At 45.5% G+C, this 23190-nt stretch overlaps 1 protein-coding gene across 1 annotated transcript in view; it reads right to left on the bottom strand.

Moving 5' to 3' along the window:
- Positions 1-23190, bottom strand: part of PCSK2 (proprotein convertase subtilisin/kexin type 2) — a 217749-nt gene that overhangs the window by 77286 nt on the left and 117273 nt on the right. Inside the window, exons 4-5 of the mRNA XM_007181830.2 lie at positions 21904-22012; positions 15050-15087 (exon numbers count right to left, since the gene is read on the bottom strand). Coding sequence (XP_007181892.1) covers positions 15050-15087; positions 21904-22012 — 147 coding nt within the window. The remainder of the gene's footprint in view (positions 1-15049; positions 15088-21903; positions 22013-23190) is intronic.

Genomic DNA, 23190 nt, shown 5'->3' with positions numbered 1-23190 from the left:
CAGCAGTGTTAAGTATATTTACATTGCTGGGCAACTAATCTCAGAACTTTTCATCTTCCAAAACTGAAATGCCCTACTTATTAAACAATAATTCCTCATTCCCCAGTTCCCTCAGCTGCTGGCAACCACCATTCTACTTTCCATCTTTATGAACTTGACTATTCTAGGTACCTCAAGCAAGGGGAATCATACAGTATTTGTCTTTTTCATGACTGCCTTATTTCACTTAGCATAATGTCCTCAAGTTTCATCCACAGTGTTGCATGCAATAGGCTGAATGATATTCCATCGTATGCATGGGTCACACTTTGTCTATTCATTCTTTTGTTGATGGACACTCGTGTTGCTTCTACCTTTTGGCTCTTGTGACTAATGCTGCCATGAACATGAGAGTGTACTATAACTTTTAAAATATTTACTTTTATTTTATCTTTAAAATTGTCTTTCTCGAGTATGTTTTATAATGTACACAGTCCATTATTACAGTAGTACATACACTGTGTGAATAAATAACTATGAATATACTTGGTAAGTCTGCTCAAAAATTTTTATGGATGGGGATGTGTGATTAGAAAGTTTGGAGATTTGTAATTAGCAGATGTTGTTGGGTATCCCATTCATGACCTCTTGCTTTTAGTCTTTCGATTTTGACTCAACTTTCCTCTGCCAGATTTCCATCTCTGTATCTCAGGAGCCCAATCTGCCCATGACCGTGGCAGCCCAGAAGAAGAGGAAATTGCTCTCCCCTCATCCTGATAGCAGCCCTCCATCAACTACTGATGAGAGTTGGTGTATTAGTACCCCAACTCTTTCCCCCTCATGGTCTAACCCACAGCCCAGGGTTTCCCAGCAGACCTGAGCTCCACGGCACTAACTTACTTAAAACATGCCCTGTCTGGACTCCTTCCCTTGCCCTTGCTTCCTGGGACCACCTCTCAAATAAACTATCCAAGCCTCAGGGTTGGTTTCTGGAGGAATCCAAACTAAGACAGTAAACAAATGCAAAACTCTTTGAAATCACTCGGCCACAGTGGTTAATGTAGAGAGCGTTATGCGTGGAAAAGGCACGTAACTTTGACTTTATGTCTGTCATTCTCAAAAGCAAGTTAAGTAGATCCAAACTATTTGACAATTTCATTTCCTTAGAAAACTAATTCAGCTTTTGTTTCTTAATCAGTGATATTACTGGAAAGGAGGAGAGTTTCATAAGATTTTAGGGTTCCAGCAGACAAGAGTCCAACTTTCTCCGCCTACAAATGAGGATGTTATGCCCCCAACATGTAGAGCATCTTGTCAGATGCCCCACAGTTAGAAAGTGGTACAGCCGTGATTGGACCCGCATTGCAACTCTCTGGACGCGTGTTTCTAAAATAAGCCATTTTCCTATGTCTTGACGCACAGCAGATTACATGAGGGGATTTCAGCAGACTTTTCCTTAAAGAGTCAAATAGTGAAAATTTCAGGCTTTGCAGGTCTGATGGTCTCTGTTACAACTACCCCACTTGGTCATTGTACCGTGAAAGCAGCCCTAGACAATTAGTCAACAAATGGACATGGCTGGGTTCCAATAAAAGTTTATTTACCCAAAGAGGTGGCCAGCCTATGGATCATAATTTGCCAACTCCTAGATTAGATGATAGAGGAGACATAGGTCCTTTTTATTTTGATATTTAAGGGAAAGATTTTAATTCTTCAAGCTCTCCTTTAACTCTTCAGCTCTTTAGTATACGCGGTATAATTTATTCTTAAATATCATGTAAGTGTGTTTCCTTAGACCCAGAGAATAGCTAAGATGTATCATTGCCATGTGTCTCCCGCCCCTTATTCCTGCTGTGTCAATCCTGCAAATTAGCCCTGCCAGGCACTACTTATAGCATACACAGCACACACACAGACAAGTCTGCCCCTCCCCAGAATTTCGAAATGAGTGTATTTTTTCACAGTGTCAACATTAATTACTCATAATTTAGTGTTCGAAATTATTTTCTATATTAATTTCAACACAATGGAATGGGCCTAATTTGGAATGATAAGATTCATTTGCATTTAAATTGATATTTTAAGCATTCCCTGTGAGGAACAAAGAGCATCTGTGATTATAATTACAAGCTTTGTTTCCGGGGCAGGTTTGTTTTCCTTTGGGAGGATTTGTATATATGGTGCATTGAGTTTAATACTAATCATGAGGACACATGACACCACATGTTTCTTAGGAGAGCCCTGTGAGTAGAGGTCCCATATGTCGGGAATTCCCTTCTCCTGGTGGAATAGTGGATAAGCAAAGCTTACCAGCTAAGAACATGTCCATGTACAGCTTTTTTATTTTTCAATTTTCTAAATCTTTTAGATACTTAACAGAGTATAAAAAACCTAGGTTAATTTTTTTTAGCTTGAAAACGCATGCTTGGAGAAGTCGAATGGCTATTGTCACTTGCCTAAAACAAATGAATGAGTTAAACATCAAGACAACCATGGCTGTTGCTTTTTCTAGTTCCTCTCTTGAGGGACACAAGTCAGCCTGGGTAGAGGGGGGTCTCCTGTTCCTTGGGTTGTGGCTATGAAGAAATAGAGCAGTTCTCCCCAGAAGCTGGCAAGTACTAACAAGTGCTCATTTCCTGTGCAGACCATCCTCCTGATGCACTGACCAGAGGCTTCCTTTCATAGTGTTTATGGAGGTGCACATAAATAATTTCTTCTATGAGCAGAACAAAAAGAGCAGAACGAAAAAAGCCAGGGAGAGGGGTTTTGTGAGGACAAAGCATGACCAGAAGATATTAGGGGGTGCAGGCTAAAGAAAGGGAAACAGAAAGCACTTCTTCATCAGACTGTCATCCAATGCATATTGGTCAAGGCCATTGTGCTTTGTTGAGGGTGAAGAAGTGAATGAGGTAAAGAAGACCCCTGTCAGCTCCTGGAGCTGATATTCCAATGGGAGGCACAAAACCCGAAAACCAAACACTTAACTACAAACTGTTTTAAGAGCTAGGAAGGGACTAAGCCAGAGGTTGAAACAGACTCAGCGTATGAGCCTTCTAAGTCTTGAATTAGGACAAATCCTGCAATTGTAGAGCTTGATAAACACTGAGGGAGCAAGAGGTAGGTTGAAAGGGTGGCCAGAGCCAGGACACGTGGACCTTCGCAGGGAGGGAGGGGTATGACTCTGGGTGCAGAAGGAGCCCCTGGATGGGTTTAATTGGGGGTGTGACCTGGCCTCTTGTCCTTTTTTTCCTCTGTAATAACTCTCTGGTTATTTTTTATTTTTCGGCTGCTATGTGGGATCATAGTTCCCTGACCAGGGATCGAACCCACGCCCCTGCATTGGAAGCACGGCGTCTTAACCACTGGACCACCAGGGAAGTCCTCCTCTCTGGTTATTTTGGGGAGATGGCATTGCAGAGGGCAAAAGTGGCAGCAGGAAGTTGGGGCTTTCATGGGGTCCAGGGGGGAGTTGATGCCGGCTTGGTCCTGGATGCCAGTGGCAGAAACAGAGAAGCAGATTTGTGCAGAGCGGGGCTAGGACTAGCAGATCTGGTGGCTGAGAGGAGAGGGGTAAAGAGAGGAGTCCAGGACCACTCTTGCGTTCCGGGCTTTGTCGCTGGGTCCACGGCGGTGCCATTGGCTGAGCTGCGGGAGGCTGGAGGGGGACTAAGTTCAACAGAGTTGCTTGACAGATGGTGAACTTCACATTTCACCCCTCGCTGGCTGTGTGAGCTAGGGCAGATCACTAACCTCTCTGATCTTCAGTTTTCTCTCTGTGGGAGGTGGATGAGAAAGTGCCTACTTCGCTGGTTTAACATGCAGATTAAATGCAATAATACATGCAAAACACAAAACCAGGCACATAGCACCTTCTAAAAAATTGCCGAGTAGAGAACCTCCACGTTTCCAAAGAAGCCGCTCAAGACCAAAGGGATCAAAGTATCAGGACCAAGGCAGGGAGAAAAGAGGGATCTTACACTCCATTACAAACAGTCAACTCTCCATGTTGCGGGGGGTGGGGAGGAATGGATTTGTGAGCTAGAACCAAACAAGAAACAGTGAAAACTCCCAAACCAAACCATCATGTGGGATAGAATCATTGCAATTGCTAGCAAGTGACTAGTTTTTGAAGAGTTAATGAACTTAGGCTATGGTCTTGTTCACAGAGGACATATTTCTTGTTTGTAAGGTTCCTGGTAAGAATCCCAGCAAGGTACTGACTGTATCAAATGACTCAGTGCCTGCCTGGTCATCACGCTGGCACCCACACAGGGACTGGCTCCTTCCTGCCGAGGCTTCTGGAACATTCTCTACAAGTCCAAGAGAGGACATGTGTGTGTGCCTTTGTGGGGGATGTTGGAGAAGAGGCCCAGGATCAGTACCAGATGGGCATCCATGCCTTTAGCACTCTGAGGAGTTCAATGTATATTTTTTGATAGATCAACGAAAACCCACTGTTCATATCAGTAATATGGCCAGTCATCATATTTCTTTGATTCTGAAGTGGGAAGATGATCACCCCGTTTTACAGATGGGGAAACTGAGGACCATGAAGATCAAACACGGCATTTTTGCTCACAGTGACTCAATGGGACTCCTCAAGCTGGTGCTCCCTGAATAGCTGAGATTTACACTAAACCTCTTATTTAAAAAATTGGCAACGTTTGAGCTATAAAACATAAGCCTCCTATTTCCATAGCTTAATGAAAACATCTCCCACACACTGTAATACATCTTATTCTTCCGCATAGCACAGCACTCAGTGTGGAGGGGCTGTGTGGTGCATGACATTCAAAGTACAGACCTCCCCACCCTCCTGCAGACAATGGTGAGCAGCATTGCTCAGACCCAAGCCCCTGCTTCCTGCACTTGGCTTCAGGTTTTAATTATCGGTTGGTAATTAAGGGTTCTTGCTTTGTGAAAAATAATTTCCCGTAGGTTGGGAGCCAGCAGGGTTACCGTGGTTGAGAAGCTAATCTTATTTCTATGTCAGAGATTCTCTCTGCCTTGGCCACACAGGATGGAAAATTCTGTTTTGCCTGAAGCTCCAGATTGCTCAAATGTAAGGAGGTCAGGATTCCCAGTGCAGACTCTGAGATGAAGACTTGTGGGCAAGTGATTTATTAAAGATGTGCTCCCAGGGGAAACCAGTGAAGGAGCCAGGGAGGCAGCCCCGAACAGGGAGGAAGCCAAGCCAGGGTGTGATTTCAGGTGAGTCCGGCAGGGGGCCCTGGAGGGCTGGTTACAGCCCAGAGGTTTCCCAGCCTGAGACAAGGCTTTCATGCTCCCACAGCCAGCCGAGGGTTAACGGGTGCCAAGACAGGGTGGACATTCCCAGTCTCATCAGGTCTCCACGCGTGTGGGGCAGAGTAGTTTCCAGGAGGCTTAGGGCAACCCTCCAAAAGAGCAACAGGTGCTGGGAGCTGGAGGCAAAACCAGACCAATGCCAGGGTGGGCACGGAAATCAGGTTCAAGGGGTTGGCGAGGCAGATGCTGCTCCCAAGGGCTCTCTTTGGTGGCTGAATGCGGGGTAGTAGTGGCAGAGGGTGGGTTGAGAGGACTTGGCAGGGGAAGGTTGTGCTGAGAGGGGCCGAGGGGCTTGAAGCCCCTGCAGAGGGACACACAGGTACTTCCCCACTGGGGCCAGGTTTGGCCTGATGTGTGCCTTCACCCTGTGGTGTGAACTGTGAGGTGAGTGGGTGCAGCCATGCCTCAGGATCAGGAGATGCTGGAGACCCAAGTCCAGGACTAGCTCTGCTTTAACCTGCTGTGTGGCCTCCGGCCATTCACATTTGTCCTGGGCCTCAGTTTCCACCTGTGTATAGAGTGAGGGACTGGACACAAACACCTCTCAAATCCTAATAGTTTCATTAGCATCTATCCCCCCATCTATCCATCCACTGTCCATCCATCCCTCCATCCATCCCCTATCCATCCATCCATCCATCCATCCATCTATCCCCCATCCATTCATCCCCACTTCCATCCATCCATCTATCCCCCATCCATCCATCCATCTTCCCATCCATCCATCTTTCCATGCACCCATCCATCCATCCCCCATCCATCCATCCATCCATCCCCCATCCATCCATCCCCCCATCCATCCATCCATCCCCCATCCATCCATCCATCCCTCATCCATCCATCCATCTATCCCCCCATCCATCCATACCCCCTTCCATCCATCCATCCCCCCAGGCATGCATGCATGCATCCATCCATCCAAAATTCAGTCATTCATTTATAGAAGAATTTCTATTAATGATCTCCTTGGGGAATGAAACCTTTGGTTGAGTTTCTCATGAACAAAAGAATTGGAAGACATTACCTTAGTCTTTAAGACACTTACATTTAGTTGAAGAGACTCTGTCACTGACATTTGGGGATAAGAAAATGATTTTAATGGGTTACTTTTAGTCTAGGCTTCTTGGTAGAAACAAAGCTACAGATGAAAAACCAATTATAATCCAATGACCCTTTGTTCAGTATCATATAGATCAAGCTTCTAGATGAGTTCCTATGCTGTATCGACCCAAGAAAACATTCTTTAAATGCACTTAAGTATCTTCCCACCTCTAACATTTAGGGCCAACTTGCTTGTTCTTGTTGCTGTTTTCCCATAGTGGGCAGTGTTTTTCCTTCCAGGACAGGGCTGGGCATGTCATGATGTAATGATATCATGTCATACTTACTTGTGTGCCTCCCCCACTGAACTCTGAGCTTCCCAAGGGTAGGGACCGGATTTTTCACACTTTATAGTCCAGGCCCCTAGCACAATATCTTGAGCACAGTAGAAACTCAATACAGTTCTCTTAACTTTTGACTAGGTTCAATGGAAGAAAACTAGTCAACTGAGCGATGTGGGAAAATCTATTAACCAGATTTTTTTCCCCTTTGCTTTCATCTGCAGTTGTAAGTCTACGTCCAAATAAGTAGCTTCTTTTCAGTTAATCAAGATTCTATTTTCTTCTGTTTCTATGTCAAAGTACGTTCCTGTAAAAATGGACAGATTCCTCTAGTACATGGCTTGAGTCAGATCATAGTCATTTGACTGATGGTCTGTCCAAATGATTGAAAAAAAATTCTTATCCCCAATATTCAGTCTAGCCTCCTGGTGATCAAGTACTCACTGTGATCTGGCCAGCATTAATGAGTACATCAAAAAATGCCAGCTCCTTTCAACAAGACACAAAGGTTGTTTAAACCTCAATTTCATATGCAATATTAATGTGCTTATTTAAATATTAATCAGCCTAAAAGCCTGAAGTGATGCATGCCATCAATACTTCATAGCATCTGAGTCACTCAGGGCTGAGGCCTGGCCCATGTCCAGCAACCACCCTCTCATCACGGCGGCCGTCTGCCACGTGGAGCTCAAAGGCCCCTCTTCAAAGCCGGTCACCAATCAGGAACCCATCAAAAGAATGGAAAAGTGTGGGTCCTTAGGGGTGGGCTTTTTTCTTTTCCAAGAACTTCTGTTGGTGAAATAACAGCCCTGGAGCATAAATGATGTTCCAAATTTTGAACTGAACCAAAGAGGATAATTCATCTTTTCCCATCTGGGAACTTAACTGTATCTCCCCCAACCTGAGGAGTTCTAAACATTACAGAAAAGAAAGAGCTCTTGGTTATGTGTAGGTGGTTTATCCACAATGAGAATCACATTCTCTCCAGGCCTTCAGCTGTGGGGACCTCAGTTAGTTCAGGGGTCTTCTATCCCCTCACTGGCAACACGCATTACGGGGAATGGGGTGGTGGCATCACCTGGAGATAGTTGGCAGCTGGGAGTCAGAGGAAGCTCTGTAGGCCAGCATTTCCCATCACCACTGATAGAGGCCCATCATGCGATTTAGCTCCTGATTTCATTTGCAAAGTATGAATGATTAATTAATATGCAATGCAATTTAACACATATTTATTAAATGCCTGCTTGGCACTGTGCTAAACATGAAGGACACAAAGTTTAAAAGTTACTCACTGTTGAAGATGGGTGAGTGCAGCACACAGGAACTGATGGAAGAGCAGCTTTCTAAGTCTTGGCAAAAAAACAAGCTGACAATAGAGATCTATCTTTACATTTTTAAGAAAGGGGCAGAGGGGGTGTCAGCTGAGGTCCATCACTTTTTTTGCCCCCCTTCACCCCGATAGATTTTCTGTGGTAAGTGGAACTCAGTGAAAAAGAGGGGAGCCCTGCACTAGGCGTCCCCATAAACATGTACTGTAATTCTTCGTATATAGGAAAAAAAATAACCGTAAATTTTAACTTTACTCTTAAAAAAAAAAAAAGTTACTCACTTCCCTACACAGAGCTTGTGATCTAGTTGTGATAGAGTCACACATTTTAGGGGAATAGCATTGTGGAATGAATAAATGAATGACTGAATGAACGAGTGAGGAAAGTGCCGAAATGAATGATGACGTTAATCATCAGAATCTGGGAATGTTATCAAAGAAATACATGTGATGGCCTCTATTCCTAGAGGTTTTGTCTCAGTAGGTCTGGGGTGCGGCCGGAGAAATCTATATTCTGCTTAGGCTGGGATGGGCCTCAATTACTGTCAGAGGACCCGGAAGAGGGTCCAGTGTGGGTGACTGTAACAGTTGCCGCTTCAAAACCATCATGATGTGTCAGCGCCGTGTGACAGCAAGCGTGTGTATCACTCATGAGTCTGCAGTTCGGCCGGGAGTGAGGTGACCCAGGCTGGGCGCAGGTGGGCAGCTCTGCGGATCTTGGCGGTGCCTGCTTGCTGCTGGGGGTTGCCTGGGGTTCAGCTGATTTTGGGGGGGCTCGGCTAGGTTGCTCAGCTTCTTCCTGCCGTTCTGTAGGTGACTGCGGGTGGCCGCGCTCTAGGCTTTGGCAGCTGGGGGAGCACTTCCCCACAAGCCTGTCATCGTCCCCCCAGGTCCCTGCAGGCCAGCCCAGGCTTGCTCTTCTAATGGTGATGGTAGAAGCCTAGGAAGGCGCGCAGGACCCCACAAGGCCGCTTATGGCCTCTGACCTGGCCCACTGACACTTCTGTATTATTCTATTGCTTTAGAAAAGTCACAAGGCCCAGCCCAAAGTCAAGGGCTGGGAAATACACTTCACCGTTTAGGGGGAGGTTCTGTGGAGCCCCGTAGCAGAAGCTGAGAGAAGGCTGGGGAGCGGAGTCCAGGCAACCTTCCGCATTTGCTGCCTTCAAGAATTTGTGGAAAAACTGCAGGAAGAGCACGTGAACCTGCACAGATTCTCAGCGCAGGATCTTGGAGCTGCTCAGAGGGTGACCCACAGTTTCCAAGCTAAAAGGTGGAGGCCCGAGTGTGAGAAGGGCCAGGACTCTCTGCGTCAGGGCAGAAGCCTGGGCTCCGCACTGTGACCACTTAGGCGTCAGGAGAGGTCGTTTCTCCGGCCTGGAGAAAACCTCATTTGGAAAAGTTACCGTTGTACAATTCCTCACCCACCTAGGGGATGAATATCCGTGAATATCGTTTTAGTTCAAAGGTCTGTGATGGAGAAAAACAGATCAGAAATTCTCTCTCTGGGCCTCCTCCTTCCTTCTATCCTGGCTGCAGGCAGTTGGTTCTCTCTCCCTATTCCTTCTGTTTGCTTGGCTGCTCTTTTTCAGATCAATCTTTTATTTTTCAAAGAGATCTTTGAGATTGACTTTGGTAACCTCCACCTTTGCCCTCTGCTTTTCCTAGTCTCACAATCTTACGCTTAGTCTGGAGGTGTCCTTTTATCTCTTTTGATAATGCTGAGCTCGCTGGGCGTGCCCCGAGCAATTGCACCGCTTTCTGGAGGCGTGTCCCTGCTTCTCCATCGGGACAGGCTGCCTTCGTGTCATCTCAACTCTTTTGAGAAGGAAATGGATTTTTATTGAGCATCTATTATCTGCCAGGTGCTGTACACACGGTATCTCAGCGATACCCCACAACACACCTGATACTCTTTTTGGCCCATTTCACAAACGAGGAGATTAAAGTTCAAAGAGGTTTAATAGGTGAGTCTAAGGTTGCACATCTTAGACTCAGGCAGCCGGGAGTCACACTCAAGTTTCACTGAGTTTCAGGTTTCACCGCTTTCCGAGGATCAGCACGGCCACCCTGCCTGACCCCACTCTGCGTGTATGGCGGGCAGGCCAGGAGAGGCGGCTCGTGCTTGCTGGGGTCTCCTCCTAGGTAAGCTACTTGCCTCTGAGAAAACCCTCGCCCCCGTGGGAGGGCTCTCTCTGGATTTTACAGAACCACTAGCCATCTCTTCACCTCCTTAGCTCCAGCAGCAAAGCACCTCAAAGGCTTCTGCTTTTGGAGCAAAGCAGGAGATGCTCGGCTTCAGCCGCCCCCATGCTCTGAAAGCTGCCGCCTCACCCACACTTGCATGTTCTTGAATAGAAGTCTCCCTCTATTCTGCAGGCCTGAAAGGACCCCAGGCTTGGACCTGTACCGTGAACATGGGCCCGTGATCATTGCTGCATGGGGGCCACACAGCACCAAGACGACCACCTCCCTGCCTGCCCACCCCTCACCTGCAAGCCACGCCCCACACCTGTGTCCTTACTGACCTCAGGCTCCTCTGGAGAACACCTGTGTCTGGTTTCTCTTCCTCCAGGGCTTGGCCATAGCAGGCCCAATGCACAGCCATCTGACTGAGCTGGAGCAAATATCCAGAGAGGACAGGGTAAAGGAATCCCAGTTTCAAGTTGGTCTAAAATAGGGTCTTGGCCAAGACTCATTTCATGTTATTACTATTGAGATGAAGAGAGGTGAATGTATTTATTTGGAATAGTGAGCATTTACCAGTGAGACTGAGTTCCTCAGATTAAATTCAATCATAGAACGATAGAATAACAATAAAAGTGGCCATTATTATCCTTTGTTCCTAACACTCAACAGATACAGGGTAGAATTGTTGAATTAAATGAACACTAATGACATATTTATATATTGATTTACAGCTTTCAGAGGATTAAAATTCTCAGTTTAAATAGAAAGAACACTGGATGACCAGCCTACCTTGAGTCTTTTCTTTTAATATACAGAATAAACAAGCTTTGAAAATTATTCTGTTTCGGGAAACATTTTGCCTGGTTTGATTATGAAGAAGTTTTTGTCATATTTGTCTAAGAACCTCTGATACGGTTTTTACTTCTCACTGAGCACATTTCTGTTTATTTTAATCTTTAGTATATTTCCAAGGCATCCTCCCTCTGGCAGACGTTGCCTGGACCCAGCCTTATGCCTCTTTCTGTCATCTCTGCGTCCTTGGTGGGGTTCAGCTGCCTGTACCCACTTCTGTTTGCCGAGGGCGTTTCCCAAGACAGTGGGAAGGTAGGAGTAGCTGGGATGTTAACATCCCCCGTGACCAACCCTCAACCAACGACTGATGGGAGTTGCTATATAAATACCCCAGCTTCCCGGGTATCCCATCCAGTGGGATAACTCTGGTGCACATCTTCTGCGTCATCTCACAGATACCCCAGTGGGATTCCAGCCACTCACCATAGTGACTTATTTGAAATGCACCCCTTACTGGCTGCTTTCCCTTCCCCATCTCGCTCTCCCTTCCTCGGACCTTCCTCCCAAATAAACTAGTTGCCCTCAAACCCTTGTCCTGGGTCTGCTTCTGCGGGAACCCAAACACAGACCTCCCCAAAGTGCATTCCACTGGAAGGGCACGGGGCTCGCTCTCACATCCAAGCCATTAAGTCCCCTAACAAGGTGTGAAGCTGCCTGTTAATCCTTTGCTCAAACAATTTTCGAGTATATCACCATCCACTGATTTCATTGCCCTCCTGGGCAGGTCTACTCCACTTGCCATGCTCATTCTGTTAATTATAGTGTAAAATTTTTAATTAAAAATAAAGAAGATAAATCTGGTTAGTAGCTTCAAAGTTGTCACTCTCAGCCCTTCACAGAGTGAGGGAGAGCTGTGACTGGCGAAAACTAGCTGGTTCAGGTTCTCTGCTGAGGAATTAAGGATGAGCTATTTGGGCGTTCAGTTTTCTCACCTATACCAAAGATGTAGGACATTTTCAAAGCCGTGTGTAATTAGATACAACTGGTTTGTAAAGTTCCAAGGGTCTTGATAATTGCTGAAGACTCAGACCTTCCTTTAGAGGGAAGTTGTCAAATTGTGCAGTTTTGTCCAGAGCTCACATTTTCTGGTCAATTCTTAGGTGTCATCTAGTTTAAATCATCTCCTCAACATCCCCGCCAAAAGGCCATCAACTCTCCTCATAAACATTTTCAGATAAGGAGAACCCATTACTTCCTGGGAGAGCTAATTCTTTTTATTTATTCCTTAATCATTAGATAGTTCTTCCTTTAACTGAACTAAAATCCTCCTCCTGCAATGGTCACACGGTGGGAATTTTCATGGGAGAAATTACTGAACAAGTTGAATGCCTCATCTATCATGGAGAACTGGAAATATTTGAAAACATATTTAATGTGCTTCTTAAGTTGTGTTTTTTTCCAGTTCTTTCCACTCTCCTAAGCATGTTGTGGTTTGGAGACCTCTACCACCCTTGTCACTGTCTGTCACACTCCCTCTAAGAGTGAGACTCCCATTGGAAGCAACCTAGTTGTCCAAGAATTGGGGATTGGAAAGTTTAAGTAAATTACCGCATGAGGCAATACTATAGAGCCCTTATACTCATGTTTTGAAGATTATTTAATAATATAAAAATGTTCATGATGTATCACATGGAAGGGGGGTACTGTATATGCAACAAGAGCCCAATTTTATTAAAAATATATACAGAGAAATAAAGTCCAAAATATGTTAAAGTATTAAGAATGGTGAAATAGCTAGTTTTGAATCTGTTTTATGTTCTTCTACATTTTCAATAGAGGACATGTATTTATTTATTTATTTTTTTACTTTGGTCAGCAGTGACTTATTTTATTTTGTTTTTATTGGAGTATAATTGCTTTACAATGTTGTGTTAGTTTCTGCTGTACAGCAAAGTGAATCAGCTATATGTATACACATATCCCCTCCCTCTTGGATATTTTTTTAATTAGAAAAAAGTTTTTTGGAAAGAAACAAAGGGGGAAAAAAGGAAAGCGGAAAACCACACTCAAAGAACCCATAGGGTTTTCAGGTATGTTCTGATATTGCAGAATTGGGTGGAGCTGGCACCTCTCAATGGGTATCTTTCCCTTTCCAATTTCAGATTAGAGTTTCTGGCAGATGAATCACACTGTCGACTGGCATCGTACCTGCAGTTCATCAGAGCCCCAGAGGATTTTTCTCCCACTTGAATTACTATCTCTTTTTAATCCGGTGACTGGTGTCAGGGGCAGCTGTCACGGAAACACCTGGGCTGGCCAGGGATGCCCAGGTCAGTCTCCGTATAAGTGGCTTTCGAAGGAGGGAGGCCGTGCGCTGCCCACCTTCCATCCTGACTGGCAGCCACCCCACCTTGAAGTCTTAGAAGCTGTAAGAGGAGCAACGCTGGTTTGCAAAAGTGAGCAGACCCTCATTTGGCTTCCCCAAGAGGCGCTGGTCTGGGGGATGGTGGGAACCCTGTGCACCCGCAGCTCAGCTGGGAAGGAGACTGGAAATGCCTCGTGTGCACGGCAGCCCTGAGGCCAAACCTGCCCCCCTCCAGGCTGTTGTTCCTGCCATTTCTCCATGAGGAAGGGCCTCTGGGTATCAGAACCTTGGAGAAAATGAGGCACATGCATCTCTCAACCTCCCCATTGGAGAATTCTCCAAGGTCCTGCAGTTACTGCGGAGGCTGGGAAAGGCAGGGCTTTGGAGGGGACAGACGAGGCCCTGTGTGGGGCAGTCCCTCTAAGGAAGCAAAGGAACAGCCAGCTCCGTGTGCCAGCAGTGGGGCAGGGGGTCAGAGGGGAGGAGAGAATGCTGTCCTTGGACTCTGCAGATGGTCGTTGAGGCAGAATCTGCAACTCCTAGGTGGCTCTTCACTGCCTTATCTGCCAGAGTGGACTCTCATCTCGGGGAGCAGAGCTCTGGATTGATTTCTGTCATTTCTCTCTGGAGGCACGTTGGTTGGACCACGCCCAGTGTACACTCTCCCAGGTTTATAAGACCCATGCAGGAAATAGAAACCCAGCACCTTGGTGCTTTGTTTCCCGATTCCCAGTCCACTACACACATGGAAAATCTCCCTTCTCTTCTTGCAATGTGGACACTCACACCTTCCAGGAAGAATGACCCGGAATTTTGATCCCCAAACACTTCTGCTTGTTAACCAACCTTCCTCTATTTAAATTCATGTTCTCCTAAATATGAGTCTTTTCAGCAAATAAATAACATTTAAAAAAATACCTAGCTCTGGAAGTTACAGGAGAAATGTAACTTAATAATAGTTTGGGTAATTTTAAGTGACTACCCCAATGCTTGAGTCGTATACTCCCTGGGGTTAAAATAAAGCCATCGCTTAATGTTTAAAGGGTTTGGATATTTTATCAGGAAATCAGCAGGTGACTTGCTGGGTCAAAAGTCAGAGCATGGGGTTCCAGTCCAATAGCATTTACCGTGATTCCCTGTTAATATTTGTTATTTGTCAAGGGATACTAAATGCTATACTCAGAGTTGTGGGGAAAGTCAGTGTGGAGCGCTCATCAGCCCCAAAAGAAGAAGAAGGCGGCATGCTTGATTTCACAAAGCTACGGGTGCAATGTGAGTTGCTGCTCTTTTTGGCTTTTGCCATCGGTTTTATCCAGCAAGAACCCAAATGGCTCATTCCCACCCACCATTCAACATCCTCAGCTGGAGTTGATTTTAAAACTTGCCAAGGCTCTCTCTTCCCGCTCCCTGTACCTTTTTTCTCGGCACTTTGTTCTTTCAGATCTCAAGTTTCCTTCTTTTCTTCTGGTGAAGTCACTCACCCCTGCCTGCCGCCAGGCCCCATACCTCGTCTGTCTTTGGCCTGAGCTGTGGCTCTTATAAGACGGGCAGTCTGGGGTGCATGCATGTGCAGGCGTGCCTGTGTGCCAGTGTGCATGGCCTATGTGCGTGCAGGCATGTGTGTGCGTCTGTGTGAGTTCCCACTCTGAGGGGCACCAGAACACTTAGGACACACGCGTTTCCCCACACAGGGCAGCTTGCACTTACATAGTTTGAGGCCAGGTCCGGGTGGAGATAGTCGATCCCTGTGAAAAGACAATAGTACAGAACAATAGATTAATACCTGCCACGTATCCTCAGGAAAGCTGCTCGAGAAGGCGCGCCCCTTATGTGCTGGCACCGGGAGATGTGTGTGGGGGGGTGAGCGCTGGGCCCCAGCTTCGAGTTTCCATCCCCGGGGGAGGGTGCTGCCCCGCCCACGTGGAGAGCCAGCGGCCACCAGATGTGTCAGAGGAGGGAAGCCAGTTAGAGCTTGAGGCCCCAGGATAACACTTCTGACATAAATGCCAGCTTTGTGACCCTAAGACGGATGGCTCAACAGAGAACTGATCTAAGAGAGATTTGTGGAAATCCTGACATTTCTAAAGCATCAACTGGCATTTCTTCTGAAATGAAACTGGTTCTGGGGAGGAAAAGCGATTATTATTTAACAGAGCCCGGACAGCAATGGATTAGGAGCGCATTGCCTGGCCCAGAAACCAGAGGAACACAGCTTGGCGAGAAAAGCCATTAGGCAAAGGGCAAGTGATTTCCCACGAGGTGTCCTGGGTGGGAGCTGGTTCTTGTCTCCGCAGAAGGCTTTCCAGGGAGCCTCCCAGCAGGAGTCCTGCCCTTTCTCCTGGATGTGGCCTGTCTTGCTGTCCAAGAGTTGTTGCAATGGTAGAATTTTGGTCCATGAGCACTGCTGGGTTCCATTAACACGTGGATCTCAGAAAGCACTGTGAAACTTCAAAGGGCAAATTGCAAAGCTCTCATCCAGGTCTGCAGAGCCATATAATCATTACAGCAGTGACAACAGAGAATCCAGCCCTCTCAGAAATCGGCTGGTTTCCTGTACTACCTAGCATCATGGTTATGAGTGTAGATTTTGGAGTCAAAGACTCGAGTTTTAATCACAACCACGCTGCCAACTGGCTGTGTGACTTCAGGCAGGGTGCTTGGCCTCTCTGTGCTTGCTTTCTTCTCAATCTGGTAGGGGTGAGAACAGGGTGGTCCGATTATTCCAGTGGCATTCGTAACTCTATTGGGTTGCAATATTTGAAAGCCAGAAGCATTATTAAGTCCCTATCATAGTGGCCATCTTCACTGCATGCACACCAAGGCCAGGCCACACTGCAGCTTTGTCCTGTAAAAAAGAACTTGTATCCAAATGTATATTTCTAAAAGGAAGTTTTCCTTTGTTTTCCTGGTTACACAAGTAATTTCTGGACTGGGAGTCACTGTTCTGCTGATGTTTTGATGTTTTGACATCGGAAGCAATTGCTGTCCTCAGGCTGCTTGTGAGACTATAGCCAGGCCCTTCCCCCCCACCATCCTCCTCTCCCCTCCCCAAAGCTGCAGGAGGACAGCGGTCAGGAGATTTAAAGGCTAATATTATAAAAGTTTCAGACCTTTGCTCTGGACCCTGATTCAGAGATGGTCAGTGTAGGCTGTGGGGTGGAGTTGGGGACAAGCACAGGCTACGAGACCAACAGATCAGTTCTGTCCAGGCTCAGACACTGTAATATTTGTGTGGCTTTGGCCACATAGCTTCTCTGAGCCTCAGCTTCCTCATCTTTGAAATGGGAATATTGTCTACCTTGCAGAGCAGTTTTCGAGGTTGGAGCCAGTTCATTGAAAGTGTTTAGCTTGCAGTAAACACTTAATAAATTACATTTCTTGCATCCTCATTAGTACCTTCATCTACCACATTATTAGGGTTCTGTGGATGGTGCAGATGAGCAGAAATATTTGAAAAATCTACTTGGTTTTAGAGTGTTGTGTTGAAATTAAATTGTCCTATATGTTTGTGGAAATTGGTTACATTTTTTGAACTCATTATTAGGCAAAACATTTTACAACATACAGATGAGTTTAAAAGATACAGAGAATACTTTTTTTCTTAACAGGGAGTCAGTTTTTAAAACATGGCCTCAAGTTCTGATAGTGCAAATTATTTAGGAAAGGAATTTTCTAAGAGGCAGTAGTCTCTTCTCTGTGATGGGAAAATATTAAAGCAAAGAGGTAACTTGAAACCAGAAGGAAATCAGAATGAAAATAAGATAAATTTAGCCTAATTAAAATAAAGGATCTTTAATTAGGTTAAGTGGAAGACTGAATGTGAAGTTAGAACAGATACAGACTTTGGTCTGAGGAAGAAAATATTATTGATAGATTAAGGATGACAGACATGACTCAGAAAAAATAATAATGAACTAAGCATGAAAATAATAACCTGGCAATTAAAGAGTATTTCAATATTTTTGTATATTTGATTATCTTTGAAGGTGGAAGTCACTGAATACATCTTCTTAATCAGTTTGTTTATTTTTCAGTTCTTGTATTATTAATGTATTCACTCTTATTTTCGTTCACTGGTTTATTTTCAGCAATGAAAGCCAGGTGCTACGTAGGTCCTGGAAAAACACAATTTAGACACAGAACCTGAGCTGTACAACCATCTAAGCCTCACAGTCTACAGGGGGCACTGACTCATCACCAGCCAATCATAATGCACACAAATGACAAATACTTGGTTATATTTTTGTTCATAAACCATTAGTATCCTGTCATTAGTTTGAAAGTCTAATCTACAACAGTCCATATTCTCAGGAATCGCTGGCAGTTCTGGAGACCTCAGGGAATTAGTGAGCTCCATGTACATATTCTTAGTTATAATGCTAATAGTTCAGTTGAGATGTATAACATCTCTGGACTCTGGTCCTAAGCCCAGTTCCTTCCATTGTCCCAAGAGAGCTAGCCCTTGCACCACCCTGAATGACTTATATTTTGATGAGGAGTAGCCTCAGTGGATGGACTGGATTTTTCAAAGATGGTGGTCCAATATCTCCCATCCATATGGTCTTCTACAATGTGACAATGTGAGCCTCCCATTGGAGGTCGGTCTATTCCCTCCTCTTCAATCTGAGTGGGCTGAGCTGCTTCTACCAATAGGATATAGTGGAACACCATTGTGTGACTTCCAAGTCTAGGTGAGAAAAGGCCAGGCATCTTCCCCCTGTTGCCTTTGGACGTTCGTTTGCTCTGAGGCAGCCAGCTACCATGCAAGGCGCCCACTTGCAGGTGCTCTGACAACCTCAGCTGAGCTCCAGCAGCCAAAGTGAACCACTGGCCATGGGAGTGAGCCGTCTTGGACGCCCAACCCACTCTAGCCTTCAGATGACCCCCACCGAGACAACACCTGACCTCAACTGCATGAGAGACCTCAAGTGAGAACTGTCCAGACTTCCTGAATTCCTGTGCCACAAATATTATGAGCAAGATAGTTACTTTAAGCTGCTAAGTATTGGAGTCACTTGTTACACAGCAATAATAACGGGAACAGACACCCTGCTGGACCTTCTGGGACCTGCAGAGCCCAAGGTAGGAGAGAAAACACTGCTTTTCAGCATATGACAGAATTCTAAATCTCCTGGAAGGCTGTGGGTGACTGTCTGGCCCTGAAACTTGTACCTCTGCTTATAAGGATGACGCCCCAACACAAAGTCTCACCAGGGAGACAGAGCCACAGGGTGTGTTTCAAGCACTGAAGATGGTGGTGAAGATTAGTTTGGGCAATTTCTCCTCTCCCTAAACCTTAATTTCTTCATCTGCAAAATGCTGATAATAATAACACAAACCTCAGAGAATAATTATGACTGTTTCCAAAATGTTAAGTGGAGCCTAGCACATAGTACTCACGAAATGCTAGTTTTTATTTTTACTTCAGCTTGAAAGCTCTCTCTGACCCTGCCTCACTGGCTTTCAATCTTACTTCCTTGGCTCCATCAGCTAAAGGATTTGACTCATGCCTTCGCTGACCATCTTTGACCTCGATAGCCAGCGCCCGTCCTGGGGCTGGGTGACTCCTGTCTATCGCCGAGTCTCGTTACGGCCACATCCTACTTTCCAGGTTAAGTTCCCAACACCAAACAATTCCATCACAACAAAAGGGATGAATCGTCATCATTAAGCAGGGTCCTTGCTGACATCAACATGCCCAGAATGTCAGAGCAGACACTTAAGAAAGTCTTTCTGCCCTTTTGGCAACAGTTAGCCATGGAGGTTCTTTCCCAGAGGTATGTAGGGTATGGCAGTCACATTGGGGTTGCACCTAACGAAAGCACCTACATGAAAGCAGTGAGCATCTATCAAGTCATTGGATCTAGCAGAGGGGATGACGGCTGAGTTTTTGAGCTGGGCAACCAGAGAGGGGTGAACGGGTATTAAAACTGTGCTTGTCCACAAATCGAACCTTCCACACACAGATCACCAATTATTTCCCACACAAGGCAGGCTTGTAAAATATGACATTAATTTTGCTCTTAGGTCTCAGGGTCAGCATCCGTGTGTGTCTTTGACCTTGTTTTGGGGTGATGTCTTGCTGAGAGACTATCTGGGGAATGATTCCACACCATCCACATGTGCAGGCAGCTGAGAGAGAAGATGCAGCCCTGGTGCTCCCAGCTCATCATCTCTGCTTCCCGTCTGTGGCTGTTCAGGCAGAGATGCCCCACCACACGGTGAGAGGCTGTGCGTCTGGACTTGCCCTTGCCGTGGCCGCTCTTGCCCTAGCTGCGCTCATCTTGCTGTTCAACAGTGGGTTTGGAGAACGGCTTAGTCGTCTTCTTTTCTTCAGTTATCCTACTGGACAAGCATGTGCCGATTTCAACATAGCCACAAATCCTTTGTCTCTCTCCACACCAGGAGGCAGGATCTATTGATATTTCTCCTCCCCTGGAGTCTGGCTCTCAGACTGTTTACCCCGTGGAAGGGGCAAAGCAATGCGTGCCCATTCCAGGTTCAGCCTTTGAGAGCGCTGGCAGTTCCTGCTTCTTGTCTCTTAGGACGCCTGTTCTTGGGAGTCCCGAGCCAGCCGTAAGAAATCCAGCCACCCTGCTGGGGAGACCACGTGGAGCTGGAGGGAGACCGAGCCGTTTTAGCACCCAGTTGAGACTCCAGTTGACACTGGCCCCAGCAGCCTTCTTATCCCAACTGTATGAGAGACGCCAGAGAGACCAAGAGCCAAACTGTCCCTCTGAGCCTGGGCAACCCACAGAATGGTGAGAGTTAGCAACAGGGTGGTTGCTTTAAGCCACTCAGTTTTGGGATGGTTTGTTCTGCAGCAGTGGACGACCAAAACAATGGAGAAGTTAGGAATACAATTGAGGGGCAGAGAGTTCACTTTTTTTTTTGAATCTCAAAGGCCACTAAATCAGCAGGAGAAATAACATCAAATAGGAAATTCTGCTGAGACTTTGTAATGGGCTCGGCTTCTCGGGCCAGGAAATGTGGACCAGAGGCAGGTAACATCCTCTCCTTAGCTCTCTTCAGAAGGGACGAAGAATGGTCAGTCAAGGAGTCTGGAGTCAAAGAATCCTGAAACGGGCATCTCGGGGGCTGTTGGGGGTTCTGTGAGAGCACCGTGCCTGTCTGTGGCCACTTTTAAGGGTGCTTCTCTGGTTCCCCACATCTGTGTGATGAAATGGTGATTACAGTGAATCCCAGGCAGGTTTCCCCCAAACCTACATGCATCTTTATCCTGGGTGAGCTGGCCTCATCCACGGTGGTTTCTAAGCCAAAGCATTAGGAAGGAGAAGCAGGTAAGCTCTCCACATTGGCACACACGCATGCGCGCACACACACACGCGCACACACACACACACACGCACTCGTGAAAGCGCCTTTCTTCTTGTGAGAGCCCTGGCCCCTGGAGAAAGCTTTTACATCCATTTCAAAACACCTCACACCTCAGAAAACACTGAGCATTGTTTTTATGTTAATATTTAATGAGCCCACACAAAGACAGTGCTGATTTTAAGCACGCTGGCTCTCCTTGTTTTCCCATCAATCCTGCTTCAAAGGCTTGCTGTAGAGAACATAGTGTTCTTTGAGGATCTTGAGAAGAGAAAGGCTCCATTGTTTCATCTCTGTATAGACTTTATATGTAATTGGACCAATAGTGCACAGTGGAGCTTTTACGCAGGACCCAGACAGCTAACGAAGAGGAAGTATACACCCCTGACGGGACGACGGCAGGGCAGAGATGCTCCAGAGTCTTGGCAGAGCCAAGGGCATGTGTAGTTAGAAAAACAGCAATTCATCAAACCCATTGGTTTTCATATCACAAACTATAAAAAAGAAAGCTCTGCTAAATCTTTGCTGGGCAGGCATGTGGGATAGAATAACATATTGCAGGGGGCATGTATAATAAAATGTCATCAGTTTGCTTTACAAGGATTCATTCTGAAAGTAGCAATAAAGTCAAAATTCTCCAAACCCCAATCCCGTTACTAAAAAGCTATTGCTTTTAGTGTGGATCTAGAGCCACACTGCCTAATGGAAATTTCTGGGATGCTAGAAATGAAGTTCAATTGAATTGCCACTAGCCCCATGTGGTCACTGAGACCTTGAAATGAAACGAATGTGATCGAGGAATTGAATTTTTAACTGTATTTAGCTTTAACTAATTTAAACTTAAATGTAAATAGCCACATACTGCTACCACACTGGACAGTGTAGATCTAGAGAAATAGATGGTAAATATAAACAGAAGCTGTTTTAAGGTAAGGTGTAAGCAGTGGCCCAATAAGAAATTACAGTTCAATGATGGTCAACTTTCATTAGTTCATTTAAATTTTTTTAACTTATTAATTCGATAAATATTTGTGAAGGGCATCCTCAAGCTTGAGGACCACTGATGTGGAGAAATGTGAGGATGTCGACACAGTATAGACGACCATGCCCAGCATCTGGCCATTCTGCCTCTAATTTGCATCTCCAAAACAATGAATCTTTTGTGTTCCAAAGGTGTGCAAAGACACACTTGCTTCCAGGTGATGTACAGCCTTTGAAATACTCACCATCGTCCATAATTCCAATGGTAACACCTTTCCCTGTGTATCCCAGCTCCCAGGCTTCTGCCACATTCAAGTCAAGGCCAGGAGTACCATCAGCTTGCCCGGTATTGATCTGGTTCAGGAATTCCAAAGCAGAGAATCTTATTAGTTTGGTGTAGGTGGTAAAGCATCTGTGTAAATGTTTATTTGCCACACTCCTCAGCCACCCGGTATTCCAGGGCCAGATAAAGGGCAACATCGTCCATGAAACAGTGCTTTGGGGTGTTTTCCCATCCACCTCTTCTAGTCTTCTCCCTCCATTTTTTGATATACACAAAATCGATGTTTTCTGTTTTACGGAAATATGCAAACACAGTTTCAATCTTCCTATCTCTTATGACTAGATCATTATCTTTAAACTCCTTAGAGCCAACATTGCAAGAAACCCTCCCCAATTTAGAATTAAATGCTCGTTCTTGTAGCTCTTTTTTTATCCCTCACTTTCAGAATTCAGTGCATATTGTCTCGGATTATTCTTATTTGAATGTGATTTCCTCACTAAATAACAATATTCTTTACAAGAGGGAGCATGTTCTATTTATCTTTGTAATTTCAGTACCACCACAGCAAGTCTTGCTTAAAAACATTTGTTGAACTGAATTCAAGAGAGTTGGCTCAACTTTGGTGCATGTACTAATGCAAAAAACAAAAATGCCTTCCCCCTAAAAAATCAAAAAAGAAAGAAAGGAAAAAAAAGAAAAAATCCATACAAATATGTTCACTACCCTCTTTTTATGCTTTTTTGTCCTGTGCAGATTTTCTCAAAGATAAATCATAAAAAAAAATAGCGAAGTCAGAGCTTGTACTGGCTGTTACGGTGTTGCTGAAACATTGTGTGAATGTCATTAGTGCTGTTTATAAAAATGACTGCTCTTCCCCTCCTAGGCACATGCGAAGATGACACCTCTCCATCCCCTTGGAAGCTAGAACCACATGACTGGTTTGGGGCATTGGAATGTGAGCTCGTGAACCATTTGTCACATCCAGGCAGGAGCTTTAAGAGCCAGCGTGTGATTTGCCCCTTCCCCTGGTTGAGATGCCCATGAAAGCAGGGGTTGGGATACAGCTGAGATGGAGCTTGGGTCCCTGGGGATTACAAAGCATTGGATGTGAAGCATGAGTGAGAAACAAGCTTTGATTCTGTTAATCCACTGTGATTTGGGGATTGTTTGTTATTACAAGAAACGTAGCCGATCCTAATACACATAAGCTCATTCAGTTATGCAGATTGGATTTGTAGAATTCCATGCC

Source organism: Balaenoptera acutorostrata, chromosome 15 (genome assembly GCF_949987535.1).
Source record: "Balaenoptera acutorostrata chromosome 15, mBalAcu1.1, whole genome shotgun sequence".
In the NCBI taxonomy this organism is placed as follows: Eukaryota; Metazoa; Chordata; class Mammalia; order Artiodactyla; family Balaenopteridae; genus Balaenoptera; species Balaenoptera acutorostrata.
The sequence above is the reverse complement of the archived record's forward strand: the minus strand, read 5'-3'. Positions and strand labels throughout refer to the sequence as shown.